This window comes from Lithobates pipiens, unplaced genomic scaffold (genome assembly GCF_037356315.1).
Source record: "Lithobates pipiens isolate NorthernLeopardFrog02 unplaced genomic scaffold, aLitPip1_a1.2 Scaffold_19, whole genome shotgun sequence".
Taxonomy (NCBI): Eukaryota; Metazoa; Chordata; class Amphibia; order Anura; family Ranidae; genus Lithobates; species Lithobates pipiens.
The window spans coordinates 62,133,028-62,151,013 of NW_027507764.1; the positions used below are offsets into that span (position 1 = coordinate 62,133,028).

General features: G+C 46.3%; 1 protein-coding gene across 1 annotated transcript in view; it reads left to right on the forward strand.

Annotated features, from left to right (window-relative positions):
• CDK6 (cyclin dependent kinase 6) overlaps positions 1 to 17,986 on the forward strand; it is a 263,638-nt gene that overhangs the window by 91,899 nt on the left and 153,753 nt on the right. The window contains exon 3 of the mRNA XM_077490798.1: positions 15,911 to 16,046. Within this exon, the coding sequence (XP_077346924.1) occupies positions 15,911 to 16,046 (136 nt within the window). The remainder of the gene's footprint in view (positions 1 to 15,910; positions 16,047 to 17,986) is intronic.

Genomic DNA, 17,986 nt, shown 5'->3' on the forward strand with positions numbered 1-17,986 from the left:
AAGTTTGGTGAGTGTTGAGTTGCGCTTTTCATTTTGCGCTTTTCATTTAGCACTTATCATTTCGTGCATTTCAGTTAGTTTCTGAATGGCCGTTCGTCAACCAGCCATGTTGCGGAATCGGAGGAGCTAACGCGTTATTTATTATTAACCTTGAAGCTATTGCTTTGACCCAAGTCCAGTCCAGGAACAGGAGGAGGAGGAGTTCCTGGACCAAAAATTGGTTGCTGTAATAATCGTGACCAATTATGTCATATGCCTTTGCTGCAGGAGCTCCAGGAGAATAATCCGGATGATTTTCGGAATTATCTCCGGATGACGGACCCCTGCTTTCACCAACTCTTGGCATTGCTGACCCCCTAAGAAGCAGAAGACATGTATGAGGCTTTTATTTTATTTTTTTGGTTGAATAATGATTTGATTTGGTATATTTTCTAGATAGCATGTCTAATTTTGTTTGTTTTCTTTTTTTAATGCACAATAAAAAAAAATTGTGGAGAATAATACTTGGCTATGTGTTTTACTTCAAATGACAGTTTGGGAGTAGGCAGGTCCATTTAAAAAAATACAATGTAAAATCAACAAGGGACACCAACATAGTTATATATTTGTTCTTAAAAACTACAAGATAATGGTGTTGTGGTAACTTGCCAAAAAATTTTTAAAAAATAATAATATTATTCTTGATATCACTAGAAAAATAAAAACAACTTTTTAAATACGTTTGGCATAACTCCATCAGTATCACCAGCAAAGCAGCTTCATTATTATCCCATTAAAGAAGAAGAGAATTGTGCGCTGCATTTCAAGATTTCATAATTTGTCACGAATGTTAATTCTCCATTACGAACGCTAGTTTACAAAACCGACCGCTTCTGGCTCGTCCTTGCTTCTGAGCATGCGTGTTTGGACTTTTGTCTGACGGACTTGTGTACACACGCTCGGAAAATTTGACAACAGACATTTGTCCGTGGAAAATTTTAAAGCCTGCCCTCCAATATTTGTCTGTGGAAAATCCGACAACAATTGTCCAATGGAGCGTACACACAGTCGGATTTTCTGCCAACAGCCTGTCATCACACATTTCCCATCGAAAAATCTGATCGTGTGTACCAGGCTTTAGTTAGTGTCCGAACGTGTGCCGCAAAGTCTTTGATCGTCGCCATTACTAGTATAAAAAAAAAAAGGGCATAAATATATCCCATAGTTTGTAGACGCTATAACATTTGCATTAACCAATCAATATACGCTTATTGTGATTTTTTTTCTTACCAAAAACATGTAGCAGAATACAGATTAGCCTAAACTTTGAAGAAATGTGACTTTTATATTTTTTTATTGGATATGTTTTATAGAAGAAAGTAAAAAATATTATTTGTTTTTCAAAATTGTTGTTTATAGCACAAAAGATTAAAAAAACTCAGTGCTGATCAAATACCGCAAAAAAAACGGAAAATTCCTATCAAAATACTTACCGTAATTTTCCTTTCCTGATGGACTCCATGGCAGCAACGTGTGGGTTAAGTCCCGCCTCCACTACCCTATAGGACACCACTCCCATAAATCTTTGCTCCCTGCCCATGGCCGTGTTCGGTAACTAGCCTACTCCAGCCATTTTGGGAGGGAACTCCTGCTGCCATGGAGTCCATCAGGAAAGGAAAATTACGGTAAGTATTTTGATAGGAATTTTCCGTTTTCCTGACAGACTCCATGGCAGCAACGTGTGGGAAATAACTCGCCAAACACACTCGGGAGGGCAAAAATGCTGAACAAAAATGTATGTAACACTGTCAACCGACAGCACCTTTAAACCAAAATCAATGGAAGATAAACTGGTAGGTTCGACACAATAGTGAGCCATGAATGTATGAATGGATGACCAAGAGGCAGCCTTGCAGATAAACTCAGGAGCCACATGACGTGAAGCTGCCCAAGAAGTAGAGAGACTTCTCGTGGAATGTGCCGTAACCGCCTCAGGAGGAGCCAAGCCCTTCTCTTTAAAAGCCCACTGGGTCGCCTGAACCACCCACGTGGCGATGGATCTGACCAAAGCCCAAAGGCCTTTGTTTTTACAGTGAAAAAGAACAAAAAGATAATCCGATTGCCGGAAAGAAGCTGTTGCCTCCAAGTATCGTTTCAGAATAATTCCCATGTCGAGAGGATGAAGATCCTGACTCCCAGCCGAATTAAAGGTAGGAAGAGTAATATCCTGAATTTCGTGGAAAGACTGAGGTAACCTTTGGATTCGACCCCAGTATTGGCACTAGGACCACTCTGTCAGGAAAAAATGTGAGGAAAGGATCCTTTGATCCTAAAGACTGAAACTCAGAGACTCCTTTTGCTGAAGATATGGCTACCAAAAAAGATGTCATTAGGGACAATTCTTTGATTGAAAGTGTTCAGTCCAGTTGTGAAAAGAAGACGAGAACCAGCGGTAAATCCACTTGGGGAATCTAGGTTTCCTCTGTGGTCTAAGTCTAATTGCTCCTTTAAAGAATTGCTGAACCAAGGGATGTTTAGCCCAGGATACTCCAGAGACTTGTACACGAAGAGCGCTGACAGATAGGGGAATGTCTAGTCTGGACTGTAAGAGAGTCAAAACATCCTGAACCGTCAGATTACCATTAGAGCAAGACTTGGAAGACAAGTGACTTGTGAATCTAGACCAAATCCTCTCATACACCTGGTTGGTACTTTTCCTCCTTGCACTCATGAGAGTAGAAAAGGCCTCCTTGGGACAACCCAGAGCCTCTAATCTTCCCCTCTCAAAAACCAGACCCTCAGACATAGATGGGCCGGACAGGGATGGAGCTTCGAGCCCTGGGATAGAAGATCGGGTCTGAGAGGTAAGGGAATCGGATCTCTGACGCTGAGGAGCATTAGAAGCGGAAACCATGGCCTGTTGGGCCAAAGAGGTATTACAGCTATCACCTCTACTGCTTCTGATTTGAGTCTCCGCAGGAACTGTAGAATAATAGGAATCGGAGGAAAGGCGTAAGCTTTGTTGAACCGCCATCGATCCGTCAGTGCATCCACTCCGTAAGCCTGAGGATCCCGAAACCTGGAATAATACCTTGCCAGTTTCTTGTTGCAAGGAGAGGCAAATAGGTCAACCTCTGGGGAGAAACATAACGTTAGAATCCGCCTGAAAACTTCCTCGTGAAGAGACCATTCGTTGTTGTCCAGATTGACTCAAGACAGGAAGTCCGCTTGGACGTTCTGCGTTCCTGGAACATAAGTTGCTGTAATGCTGACCAGGTTCTTCTGAGCCCAAGACATGATTGGCTCTACCCCCTGAAGAAGGGACAGACTCCGAGTACCTCCTTGTCACCTTATATATGCCACTGCTGTTGTGTTGTCTAGTCCGAGAAGAACCGAAGTTCCTGAGATCAGATGACGAAAGGCTAGGAGCGCCCGGAAGGCTGTCTTTAATTCTAGAATATTCGACACCATCCCCCTGGAAGGGAAGTCCCAGGTGCCTTGTGCTACTTCCGTCAAACAGTGGGCGCCCCAGCCCCTGTTGCTGGCATCCAAAGTTATTGATATCCATGAGATGGGGAGAATGGAATGACAACTGAATAGATTCTCCTTCCGAAGCCACCAGGGCAGAGAGATTCTCATTGAAGATGTGATCCGGATAAGTTGAGTCTTGTCGCCTAACCATTGGTGAAGAAACCCTTTTTGGAATGGTCTCATCTTCCATTGGGCCCACTTCGCCATTGGAATGGTGGCCACCATAGTGCCAATAATTCTCAGGCACTGAAGAGCCGGGAGATGGGAGGCTGAGAGGGCCGGACGAATTCTGTCCCGAATTACCGCTACTTTCTCTTCGGGTAATGAGATGGTGCCCTTCACTGTGTTGAAGAGTGCGCCTAGGAATACAAGAGACTGAGAAGGAATTAACTGACTCTTTTCTAGATTCAGGATCCAACCGAATTCTTGAAGAGTGGAAATAACCTGATCCTTGTGCAATAACAGACGGTCTCTGTCCTGGACTAGCAGCAGAAGATCGTCCAAATAGTGGTGAAGACGAATCCCCTTGGATCTCAATAGAGCCACTACGGCCAACAACACCTTTGAAAGACTCGGGGGGATGTTGAAAGCCCGAACTGAAGACATACGAACTGAAGATGTGGTTATCCTACTGAAAATCGCAGAAACTGCTGAAAATCTTCTGCCACAGAGACATGAAAGTAAGCGTCCTAGGTCCTTGAAAAAGGACGGTTTATTGAAAACATCCAGACGCCTGACTGTTGTATTGTTGACAAGGTTTCTATCTTGAACCTTTTCCTTTTTGATAAAATGATTCAGATGTGTAAGGTCTATGACTGGCCTCCAAGAACCGTTTTTCTTTTGGACCATAAAAAGAGGAGAATAAATTCCTCTCCCTCGTTGATCATCTGGCACGGGAACGGCAGCGCCTTGAGCCAGTAAAGATTTCACGTAGGCCAACAGGATCTGCCTTTTTTTCTTCTGAGGTCGGAAGGGAGGTGGGAACATACTTTAGTCCTGGGGACCTGCTGAAGGTCCAAGAATGACCTGAAGAGACCGTTCTGACGGTTCAGAAGTCCTGGACTGAGGCTGCCCAGACATGCCGAAAAAGTAGAAGATGAGCCCCCACCTGGCCTATCTGAGCGGGCCCAATCTCAAAAAGATTTGCTTGGTTCCCTCTCTCCTGTCGCACTGCTCTTGGCGGATTTCTTGAAAGGAGGACTGCCTTGACTTCCATGACCTGGAATATTTTTGACCCGGTCTATAGCTACGGGCCTCCCTGGCCTGCTCTTGATATTGCTTTTTAGGAAAAAATCTCGTCTGGCTTTCTAAACGTCTATCCTGAGGGAGAAACCCCGACTTCCCACCAGAGGCCCGGGTTATGGCATTATCCGACTTATTCCCAAAAAGGGAAGAACCCTCGAAAGGGATATGGCACCACACCTGTTTAGATGCTGGATCAGCCAGCCAGGGACGGAGCCCAAGAGCCCGTTTGGCGGTTACAGCTGAAAGCATAACCCGAGACACCAAGCGGATGATATCAATCGAAGCCTGCCCCAGAAAAGCCGATACAAGCCGTAACTCCTGGATAGGAGAGTTTTGCGACTTCATCCGAAATGTTTCTGAGGGTATCATCCACCCTGTCCGTCCAGACTTCCATGGCCTTGGACATTGCCGCTAAAGCCAATGCTGGCTTGCATGCCAAACCAGCAGTGAGGTAGACTCTTTTTAAATCGGAATCAATCCGCCTATCTAAGGCATCCTTAAATGAAACTGTATCTTCCAATGGAAGGGTTACATGTTTTACTAGTCTCATCACCGCTGCATCCACGAGAGGAGCTGGAACCAGATACTTGACCTCATCCTCCTTAAAGGGATATAACCTTAGGACTTTTGAGAGCATACTATTCTTTTTCTCAACTTTTAGTCCATTCATCCGTGCTGACCTCACCAAGTTCAGACAGGAATGGAAAGTTAAGACGCTCCCTTTTAAGATGCTTAAAATACTTCCTTTGTTTGGAAGGATTAGCCAAGATCACAGCCTCTCTGATGGCCTTCACCAAGGGGGAGAGTAAGGCAAAGTCAAACCCCACACAGGTACTATCTTCCTCAGAAGCTCCTGAGCATGCGACTCCCTGACTGGAGACTGAGGTGACTCTGACTGAGGCACAGGAGCCTGACTGGCACCGATCCCCTTGAGGGATTCTTCACCACATTTTCCACAAGGGACCTTAGATGCTGGTCCGTACCCCCTCTCTCACTAGAGGCTTTGGAAAAGCAGAGGTCACACAGGGATTTCCCAGTAGGAACTTGCGATCTGCATCCCCAGCAAGTATTAATAACTGAACGGCTGGATGAGCCTTGGAGGAGCGAGATCGATCCTCGCTACGGCGCCCAGATCTTGAGGGTGAGCCGTGATGTTTAGCCTTAGAATATGAATGCCGGTGGTAAGACTTAGAAGAATCGCTTCCTCTATGCGTTGAGCTGCGTTGCTGTGCTGATCTAGATGGGCTAAGACAGAGATAGAAGAGACACACAGATAAGGAAAGAAAACACACTGACTAATACCGGACCACCCCCCCCCCCCTTACTTCCTCCCCAGACAGTACCTATTATGAGAGGGCTGGCCACATACCGGCGGAGGTGAGTCCATATCTCTAGGGGTTTCCATAAATGCTGCAAAGACATATAAGTAAGGCTGAGGGCATAAAACACACACACGCCCACCCCCTTCTCCCAGAAGGCCACCTACCTCCACAGCAGAAAACCTGGACAAGGGGAAGTCACGAAATAACCTGCAAGCATTCCCAAAGCCTGCAGGCTATTTTCTAAGTTTAAATAAAGCGCCTTAATGACGTCATCACCGCGTCCTGTGTACCGCTACAGCGCATGCGCGAATAGCATTATCCCGCCGCCACCGCGCCCGCGCGAACCAAGCCTCGGTCCTGTGCCGTACGCGCGCATGCGCAGAACGAACGTACCGACGAAGACCCGGAAGTGAGCGCCGGTCTGGAACGCAGGCTAATCCGACCGTCATGCCTATACCCACATACACAGACATAGAAAACGAACGGAAAATGAAGGAGAAACGGCAAAAAACAAACACAAACTGCTGCCATGGAAAAGAGGAACAATCTTACCGCTCCCACACGATCGTCTCCAGGCCGAAGGTAAGCACCATACATACCGGACTTCTCAGGGCAAAATAGGTCACCTGCTATTTAGCTGGGCTATCCGACCAAATGCGCAGCCTGCCTGCCAGTGGCTAGGTTTCTGGCTTCCTCCAGCGCTTATATCCAATGCCCACTCCATACCCCGCTAGTAGCTAGGGCTTAGCGGAGTCATGCGACAATTCCATCCAGTCGCAATTCGGCCAAACCAACAATGGAACCGTGTGGGAGCAATCTTCAGGTAGAAAGACCATAACGTCTGGTCCTACGGAGGAGGACAAAAAAAGAACACGGCCATGGGCAGGGAGCAAAGATTTATGGGAGTGGTGTCCTATAGGGTAGTGGAGGCGGGACTTAACCCACACGTTGCTGCCATGGAGTCTGTCAGGAAAAAAGCTCTATTTGTGTGGAAAAAAAAAATGATGTAAATTTTATTTGGGTACAGTGTTGCACGGCAATTGTCAGTTAAAATGAACCCAGTGCCATATCGCAAAAAATGGCCTGGTCATGAAAGGGGGTAAAAAATATTATTTGTTTTTCAAAATTGTTGGTCTTTTTTTGTTTATGGAGCAAAAGATAAAAAAAACGCATGAAGGGGGGTAAATCTTCCGGAGGTCAAGTGGTCAATATGCCTCTTAAAGCTGAACTCTGGGTATAGATTTTTATTTTTTTTTGCATCCAGCTTGGAGCAATGAAAGTTTGCAAAAGCCATAATGAACCTATGGGATCCCCGTGGAATTACTGTAGTAGTCAATGCTAAAAGACCAGGCCTTGTGCTGCCCTTATGTGTAGTGAACTTCTATCGTTGCTCACTTAGCAAGGGTGCCATTCGCAGAATGTCTTACATTCTTCTAATTTAATGCAAAACGTTCTCTGATTGGACGAGGTGTAGAGGTGGAGAAGTGACATCACCAATCAGAGAAAGTCTTGCATTCATTGCATTTCCAAGTATTTATTACATTTCATTAGAGCTGCACGATTCTGGGAAAAATGAGAATCACTATTTTTTTGCTTAGAATAAAGATTGCGATTCTCGTGGCGTAACATCATCTTTCACATTATACCAAAAAATTGGGCTAACCTTACTGTTTCCTTTTTTTTTTTTATTCTTTATTCATTAAAGTGTATTTTTTTCCCCAAAAAATGCATTTGAAAGACTACTCCACAAATACAGTGTGACATAAAATATTGCAAAAACCACTATGCTATTCTCCTGGATCTCTGCTAATATATATATATATATATATATATATATATATATATATATAATGTTTGGGGGTTCTAAGTAATTTTGTAGCAAAAATAATAAAAACCAACAAGTGTCAGAAAAAGGTTTAGTCTTTAAGTGGTTAAAGCGGAGTTCTGCTTAAAAATAAATAAATGAAAAGTCAGCAGCTACAAATACTGCAGCTGTTGACTTTTAATAATTGGACACTTACCTGTCCCAGGGTCCAGCGATGCGGGGAATGAAGCCCCACTCGTCTTCCCCTCCTTTCTGCGGCGCCAGCATTGTCACTGTGGACACCCGGCTGTGGCTTCACGGGCGCTGTGACTGGCCGTCACAGGTCCCAAATGATTGCCGAGAGGGAGGGGGGAGGTTAACTTGTTTCTGGCGCCGTGGTGCGCCAGGAGAAAGTGGGAGCTGGAACCCTCTAAAAAAGAGGGTTTCTGCTCCCCTCGAAATAAAGGACATGCCAGATGTGGCATGTCAGGGGGTCACCTTCCCTTAAAGCGGAAGTTCCATTTTTGGATGAACACTGCTTTAAACTTCCCTCATTTACAGACCCAACAGCATTCCTTTGATCTAACAAACACAACGTACAATGTTTAGCTCAGCGGATGTTGTGAAACTTGGCAGACTGCCTGTTTTTTTTGGACAGCTGTTGGCTAGAGCAGAGAACTCTGCATAAATTTGGGAAAATGCTTTGTTAAGATCGCCAGGGGGAAAGAATCGTGATCTCGATTCTTAATGCTTAATCGTGCACCTCTACCTCTCATAAAGATTACCTTGGCTTCATTTGCTTTTCTCTCCATAAGGATGGAGCCTTCTTTCTCTAGGTATCACCCAAGGTCACCATTGACTTCCTAGACTGAGATGCTGGCTGAGAAATGACGCGGTCGCGTTCATCCCAGTGCCTGCACAATTCTTGGGTTTGGCCACAATCAGGCCACTGCTGTAGTTTCTCATTTTATGACTTGCTACAGTGTTACATTGTACTGTCATAGGGATCTCTGGGGAGGGGAGACTAAGGAAATGCTTTGCCCTGCCTGCAACAGACGGATGGCATCAGCTCAGGCAATGTCACTGGACTTTAGGACTATAAGGACTTTATTTAATGATGAAGTGTTTGATGCTGTACTTTGTGACATGTCAGAAATGTATACATGCAGACTTGTAAAGTTACTGAAAGTCAACTTTGACTGATGATATGAGAGAGTGGGGCTGCCACTCCTGATAGTCTGACAATGTCCTGGCTGTCATGTACTTTCTGAGTCACTGGCCTAGAACTAGTTTGCAGACTGGGCTTTCTAGATACAATGGCCACATACATGCTTGGGATCTGTGACGGAACCTCTGTACTGTGCTGCACTGTTATCAGTTAGCATTGCTTTTGGCTGTTTCTGTGGACTACGAAACCCTTCTTTCCCATAAGATGCAAAGATGATGGGGTGATCTGCACCCTTGTCCTAAAGCTGGAGTCACCAAACTACAACCCAAGGGCCACAATCGTCCGACTACAAGATTTTATCTGGTCTTAGATAGGATCAGTGGTGTATCCTCAATGTGCACAGGGGACTCTAATGGGGACCCTGATGTAACTGGGGACTCTTATGGGGACTGATGTAAGGGAGACTGATGGAGATCCTGATATAAAGGGAGACTCTCATGGGGACCCTGATGCAAGGGGGGAATCTGGTGTAAGGTGGAAGGTGGATTCTGATTAGGGATGCACTGAATGGGTTTTTTGGTGCCGAAACGGATACTGAAAATAAATCTTCCTTGATCCCGAAAACCGAAACTGATACCGAAACAACACCGATACCGAAAGTGACTGTTTTTAAAAATATTTTTATACAGGAGATGGTCAGCGACTGCAGAGATGGTACAGGAGATGATCAGAGACTGCAGAGATGGTACAGGAGATGGTCAAAGACTGCAGAGATGGTACAGGAGATGGTCAGAGACTGAGGACATTAGGGATGCACCGAATGGGTTTTTTGGTGCCGAAACCGATACCGAAAATGAAAAATACACTAGGCCGAAAACCGAAACCGATACCGAAACAGCACCGATACCGAAAATGACTGTTTTTAAAAAATATTTTTATACAGGAGGTGGTCAGAGACTGGGGACATGGTACAGGAGGTGGTCAGAGACTGGGGACATGGTACAGGAGGTGGTCAGAGACTGGGGACATGGTACAGGAGATGGTCAGAGACTGGGGACATGGTACAGGAGGTGGTCAGAGACTGGGGACATGGTACAGGAGGTGGTCAGAGACTGGGGACATGGTACAGGAGGTGGTCAGAGACTGGGGACATGGTACAGGAGGTGGTCAGAGACTGGGGACATGGTACAGAAGGTGGTCAGAGACTGGGGACATGGTACAGAAGGTGGTCAGAGACTGGGGACATGGTACAGGAGGTGGTCAGAGACTGGGGACATGGTACAGGAGGTGGTCAGAGACTGGGGACATGGTACAGGAGGTGGTCAGAGACTGGGGACATGGTACAGGAGGTGGTCAGAGACTGGGGACATGGTACAGGAGGTGGTCAGAGACTGGGGACATGGTACAGGAGGTGGTCAGAGACTGGGGACATGGTACAGGAGGTGGTCAGAGACTGGGGACATGGTACAGGAGGTGGTCAGAGACTGGGGACATGGTACAGGAGGTGGTCAGAGACTGGGGACATGGTACAGGAGATGGTCAGAGACTGGGGACATGGTACAGGAGATGGTCAGAGACTGGGGACACGGTACAGGAGATGGTCAGAGACTGGGGACACGGTACAGGAGATGGTCAGAGACTGGGGACACGGTACAGGAGATGGTCAGAGACTGGGGACACGGTACAGGAGATGGTCAGAGACTGGGGACACGGTACAGGAGATGGTCAGAGACTGGGGACACGGTACAGGAGATGGTCAGACTGGGGACATGGTACAGGAGATGGTCAGACTGGGGACACGGTATAGGAGATGGTCAGACTGGGGACACGGTATAGGAGATGGTCAGAGACAGAGAACGTGGTACAGGAGATGGTCAGAGACTGGGGACGTGGTACAGAAGATGGTCAGACTGGGGACATGGTACAGGAGATGGTCAGAGACAGAGGACGTGGTACAGGAGGCATCCCCCATTGCAGCCAGTGTGCCCCATTGCAGCCAGTGTGCCCCATTGCAGCCAATTGCAGCCAGTGTGCCCCATTGCAGCCAGTGTGCCCCATTGCAGCCAATTGCAGCCAGTGTGTCCCATTGCAGCCTGTGTGCCATTTTGCAGCCAGCCTGTGCACTGTGTGCAGGGAAGAGAGCCGCCTCCGCCGCCTGTTTGATCACAGCGCCGGGAACATCACAGCTTTCATTTCAATTGCTGTGTGTTCCCGGCCGTGCGCCGTCACACGCAGCCCCTCCCCCTTGTCCGGGCACTTTGACAGACAGATCATCCGTCCAATCCTGCGGATGATCTGTCTATCAAAGTGCCCAGACAAGGGGGAGGGGCTGTATGTGCTATACACCCCCCATGATGGGCGTCACCAGGGGCGGGGGCGGAGCCCCGCCCCCACCCAGGCCACGCCCCGCCCCCACCCAGGCCACGCCCCATTTTCGGCTCCATTATCGGCCGTTTTTCTCTTTCGGCAAATTGCCGAAAAGGGCATTTTCGGCCGATATGTTTCGGCGGCCGAAATTTCGGTGCATCACTAGAGGACATGGTACAGAAGATGTTCAGAGACTGAGGACATGGTACAGGAGATGGTCAGAGACTGAGGACATGGTACAGGAGATGGTCAGAGACTGAGGACATGCTACAGGAGATGGTCAGAGACTGCAGAGATGGTACAGGAGATGATCAGAGACTGCAGAGATGGTACATGAAATGGTCAGAGACTGAGGACATGGTACAGGAGATGGTCAGAGACTGCAGAGATGGTACAGGAGATGATCAGAGACTGCAGAGATGGTACATGAGATGGCCAGAGACTGAGGACATGGTACAGGAGATGGTAAGAGACTGCAGAGATGGTACAGGAGATGGTCAGAGACTGAGGACATGGTATAGGACAGTGATGGCGAACCTTGGCACCCCAGATGTTTTGGAACTACATTTCCCATGATGCTCAGCTACACTGCAGAGTGCATGAGCATCATGGGAAATGTAGTTCCAAAACATCTGGGGTGCCAAGGTTCGCCATCACTGGTATAGGAGATGGTCAGAGACTGAGGACATAGTACAGGAGATGGTCAGAGACTGAGGACATAGTACAGGAGATGGTCAGAGACTGAGGACATGGTACAGGAGATGGTCAGAGACTGGGGACATGGTACAGGAGATGGTCAGAGACTGGGAACATGGTACAGGAGATGGTCAGAGACTGGGGACATGGTACAGGAGATGGTCAGAGACTAGGGACATGGTACAGGAGATGGTCAGAGACTGGGGACATGATGAAAGAGATCAATGCAACCTCACCAGTGCCCATCAGATGCAGCCAGCCAGTGTCCCCAGTAGTGCAGCCAGTGTCCCAGTCTGTGTCCCCAGTAGTGCAGCCAGTGTCCCAGCCTGTGTCCCCAGTAGTGCAGCCAGTGTCCCAGCCTGTGTCCCCAGTAGTGCAGCCAGTGTCCCAGCCTTTGTCCCCATTGAACGGGTGATCTGTCTATCAAAGTTCCCGGACAAGGAGGAGGGGCTGTATGTGATGGTGTGTAGAGTGGAACACACAGCTATTGAAATTAAAGCTGTGATGTTCCCGGCGCTGTAATGAAACAGGCGGCGGCTCTCCTCTTTCCTAAGATCTAGAAAGCCCCCCTGATAGGCAGCACCAGGGGCGGAGGGCGGAGCCCTGCCCCCACCCAGGCCCCTGTCGGCAGGAATTCTCTTTCAGCTTTTTGCCTAAAGGGCCATTTTCGGCCGATATGTTTCGGCGGCCGAAATTTTGGTGCATCCCTAATTCTGATGTAAGGGGGGTGTAACGAAAACGTCCCACACTCCGCTTGGGTGCGTTCGTCATATACCGTTTCCTCCAGTCTGAATATAGATATCAGATATTCCAACTGCTTACAACCAAGAACTAAAGCCGCGTACACACGGGCGGACTGTCTGTCCAACTTAGTCCGCCGAAACACATTTCAGCGGACAGTCCGCTCGTGTGTGGGCTTCAGCTGACTTTTTCAGCGTGCAGTCTGTCAGACTAAGTATTTCGGAATTTCCGTAATATTGTCCGTCCAACTTTGGTTTCAGCGGACAGTCCGCTCGTGAGTAGGATAGTTGGACGGACTAAGTATGGCGCATGCTCAGAAAGGATTTACACGGTGGAAGGTTGCATTGCTGTGTATTGGACGTCCTATTTCTAGTCCTGTCGTACGTGCTGTACACGTCATCGCGCAAGCTTTCAACGGACTGTTTGTTCATCGTGTGTGGTCAAGTCCGTTCATTCGAAAGTAGGACGGACTGTCCGTTGGATTGTCTGACGGACTTAGTTGGCCAGACAGTCCGCCCGTGTGTACGCGGCTTAAGCAGTACTTATTTTGGCTGCTGAACTGGAACATAAACTGTTTATTGAAACACAGGTACACAGAGGTAACACTAGACAATTCCCCCCCCCCCCCCCTCCCCTTTGCATTTAGGGTGGGATAGACTGTCCATTCAGCATCAAGAGCTGCTGGAGGAATTCCCCCCTCCCTCCTCACAGCTAATACACATACACATCCTATAATACCCAAGGCAGACAGACACAATAGAGCAACGGAATACAGGCACACCCCAAACAACCCAACAATGGTATGAGACAATATACACTATATATATATATATATATATATATATATATATATATATATATATATATATATATATATATATATATATATACAGTGGTGTAAAAAAGTGTTTGCCCCCTTCCTCATTTCCTGTTCCTTTGCATGTTTGTCACATTTAAGTGTTTCGGAACATCAAACCAATTTAAACAATAGTCAAGGACAACACAAGTAAACACAAAATGCAATTTGTAAATGAAGGTGTTTGTTATTAAAGGTGAAAAAAAATCCAAACCATCATGGCCCTGTGTGAAAAAGTGATTGCCCCCCTTGTTAAAACATACTATAACTGTGGTTGTCCACACCTGAGTTCAATTTCTCTAGCCACACCCAGGCCTGATTATTGCCACACCTGTTCACAATCAAGGCATCACTTAAATAGGAGCTGCTTGACACAGTAAGGTCCACCAGAAGATCCTTAAAAGCTACACATCATGCCGAGACCCAAAGAAATTCAGGAACAATTGAGAAAGAAAGTAATTGAGATCTATCAGTCTGGAAAGGGTTATAAAGCCATTTCCAAAGCTTTGGGAATCCAGCGAACCACAGTGAGAGCCATTATCCACAAATGGCGAAGACATGGAACAGTGGTGAACCTTCCCAGGAGTGGCCGCCCGCCCAAAATTACCCCAAGAGCGCAGCGACGACTCATCCAAGAGGTCACAAAAGACCCCACAACAACGTCCAAGGAACTGCAGGCCTCACTTGCCTCAGTTAAGGTCAGCGTTCATGCCTCCACCATCAGGAAAAGACTGGGCAAAAATGGCCTGCATGGCAGAGTTCCAAGGAGAAAATCACTGCTGAGCAAAAAGAACATCAAAGCTCGTCTCAATTTCTCCACAACACATCTTGATGATCCCCAAGACTTTTGGGACAACATTCTGTGGACCGATGAGACAAAAGTGGAACTCTTTGGAAGGTGTGTGTCCAAGTATATCTGGCGTAGAAGGAACACTGCATTTCATAAAAAGAACATTATACCAACAGTAAAATATGGTGGTGGTAGTGTGATGGTCTGGGGCTGTTTTGCTGCTTCAGGACCTGGAAGACTTGCCGTGATAAAAGGAACTATGAATTCTGCTGTCTACCAAGAGATCCTGAAGGAGAATGTCCGACCATCTGTTCGTGTACTCAAGCTGAAACGAACTTGGGTTCTGCAGCAGGACAATGATCCTAAACACACCAGCAAGTCCACCACCGAATGGCTGAAGAAAAACAAAATGAAGACTTTGGAGTGGCCTAGCCAAAGTCCTGACCTGAATCCTATTGAGATGTTGTGGTATGACCTTAAAAAGGCCGTTCATGCTCGAAAACCCTCTAATGTAACTGAATTAGGACAATTCTGCAAAGATGAATTGGCCAAAATTCCTCCAGGACGCTGTAAAAGCCTCATTGCACGTTATCGCAAACGCTTGGTTGCAGTTGTTGCTGCTAAGGGTGGCCCAAACAGTTATTAGGTTTAGGGGGCAATCACTTTTTCACACAGGGCCATGATGGTTTGGATTTTTTTTCACCTTTAATAATAAACACCTTCATTTACAAATTGCATTTTGTGTTTACTTGTGTTGTCCTTGACTATTGTTTAAATTGGTTTGATGTTCCGAAACACTTAAGTGTGACAAACATGCAAAGGAACAGGAAATGAGGAAGGGGGCAAACACTTTTTCACACCACTGTATATATATATATATATATATATATATATATATATATATATATATATATATATATATATATATATATATATATATACACACACACACACACACACACACACACGACATTCCAGTGTGATTGTACAGTGAGTTAGATTAGTACAGATCAGACTGGGGTTCTCGTCACCCTGTGCCCCTAATAGAAACAGGATGACTTACACATAGTAGGGGCCGGGGGAGCTGGAAAAGGAGCTTCCAGTGCTCTCCAAGGTAAGCTGGGTTTCACAAGCCCCCTGTCCAAAGTGATTCCCGTCACAGGGGGACTCTTGTGTAAGGAGGACTCTAAAGTAAGGGAGACTGAACTAAGGGAGACCCTGATGTAAGGGGGAACTCTGATGGGGATGCAACGGGAGGCCCTGATGTATTATCAATACAATACTGTGAAAATACATTAAATGTATTATGTTTTTGTTTTCAGGTTTTAAAAAGCCTTTTGCTACATTTCCTATAGTAAACGATGAAGCAATGAGGAGGATAAGTAACAGTCCCTTTGTCTTTCTTCCTCAGATTGTTTGATGTGTGCACCGTATCACGGACAGACAGAGAGACGAAGCTGACACTGGTGTTTGAACATGTTGACCAAGATCTGACCTCTTACTTAGATAAAGTGCCTGAACCCGGAGTGCCTAATGAGACGATAAAGGTATAAATACGCCTATCTGTATGGGTGATGTATCTTTTACTTGGTTGAAGAACGGGTTTTTACAAAGCTCATATTGCAACTATCTCAACTTTGCTCATCATAATGAAAGCCCAAATGTTTAATCTTCTGTTTCCCAGTTTCACTCATGGTTTCTAATTTAGTCTGGTTTTCAGCCACATCTAGTGTGCCGTTATTTAACAACGGTTTATTCCCCTTGATTGCCATAATGATAAAAATCAAAATGGCAACTGTAGCCATAGAAGGGTATTTTTTTACTCTCTGTGTCCATTTTGAGATTTAGACCCATTGCACATGGGGCCATCTGCTACTGTGCATCCCTTGCAGCATTTTAGTATGCTTCGGAAGAACAGGTACAGCATCTCGTAGTGCTGTAGGCAGCCTGTCAAAGTCAATGGCAGGCTTTGGCTGGATCAGGCAGTGCTGGCATTTAGGGGACTGTCCGTTTTGTATGAAGGTCCAGAATGCAAGTGTTCTGCATGACTATTTCAGGGTTGACAAATAGAACAGGAAGTGAAGGATAATCTCCCTACTTCCGGTCTGTTTGGTGGGTGTTAGGTGGAGTAGGAAGTGAGGGGGAGTGAGGAAGGATTAGAATAACCTTTCTCAACTAGGGTTCCTCCAGACGTTGCTAGGGACTGCTTAAGTAATGTGCAATTCTTGCTATATGTAAGTTATCACTGGCACTATTGACTTCTTCAGTTATCTGTAAAGAGGACATTCTTTCCACTGACCTCCAATGTAAGGAGTATTCTTCCCACTGACCCCCAATGTAAGGAGGATTCTTCCCACTGACCACCAATGCAAGGGACATTCTTCCCCCTGGCCGCCAATGCAAGGGACATTCTTCCCCCTGGCCACCAATGTAAGGAGAATTCTTTCCACTGACCACCAATGCAATGGGGCCGTTCTCCGTTGACCACCAGTGTAGGTGGGGCTTTCCTCCACAGACCACCAATCAAAAGGTACTCTTCTCATCTGACCAGGAATATAATGAAGCACTTCAACAACACCAGTGTAATTGGATGTTTTACTGATCACCAATGTAAGGGGGCACTTTTCCACTGACTGCTAATGTAACTATTCTGCACTGATCAGCAATGTAATGGAGCACTTTACTGAACACCAGTTTAAGGGGATACTACATTGACCACCATTGACAGGGGTCCCTTTTGCACTGACCACCAATGTAAGTGGGGCACTCGTCCACAATCCACCAGTCTAAGAGGACCATTCTGCACTCACCATAAATGTAAAAATGTAATGGAGTACTTCAGTGAACACCAGTGTAAGGGAGTACTACATGGGTCACCAGTGTAAATGTGCATCTCAATGACCATCAATGAAGATGGGTCTTTCCTCCACAGACTACCAATCTAAAGGGACTCTTCTCATCTGACCAGCAATGTAATAGAGAGCTTCAACAACACCAGTATATCTGGATGTTTTACTGATCACCAATGTAAGGGGGCACTTTTCCACTGAATGCTAATGTAAGTGTGGCAATCCTCCACAAACCACCAGTCAATGAGAAACATTCTGCACTGATCAGCAATGTAATGGAGCACTTCACTGAACACCAGTTTAAGGGGATACTACATTGACCACCATTGAAAGCGGTCCCCTTTCCACTGACCACCAATGTAAGTGGGGTAATCCTCCACAAATCACCAGTCTAAGAAGACCATTCTGCACTCACCATAAATGGAATGGAATACTTCACTGAACACCAGTGTAAGGGAGTACTACATGGGTCACCAGTGTAAATGTGCATCTCAATGACCATCAATGTAGGTGGGACTTTACTCCACAGACTACCAATCTAAAGGGACTATTCCCATCTGACTAGCAATGTACTGGAGATGTTCACTGACCACCAGTGTAATTGGGCACTTCACTAACCACCAATGTAAAGAGGCATC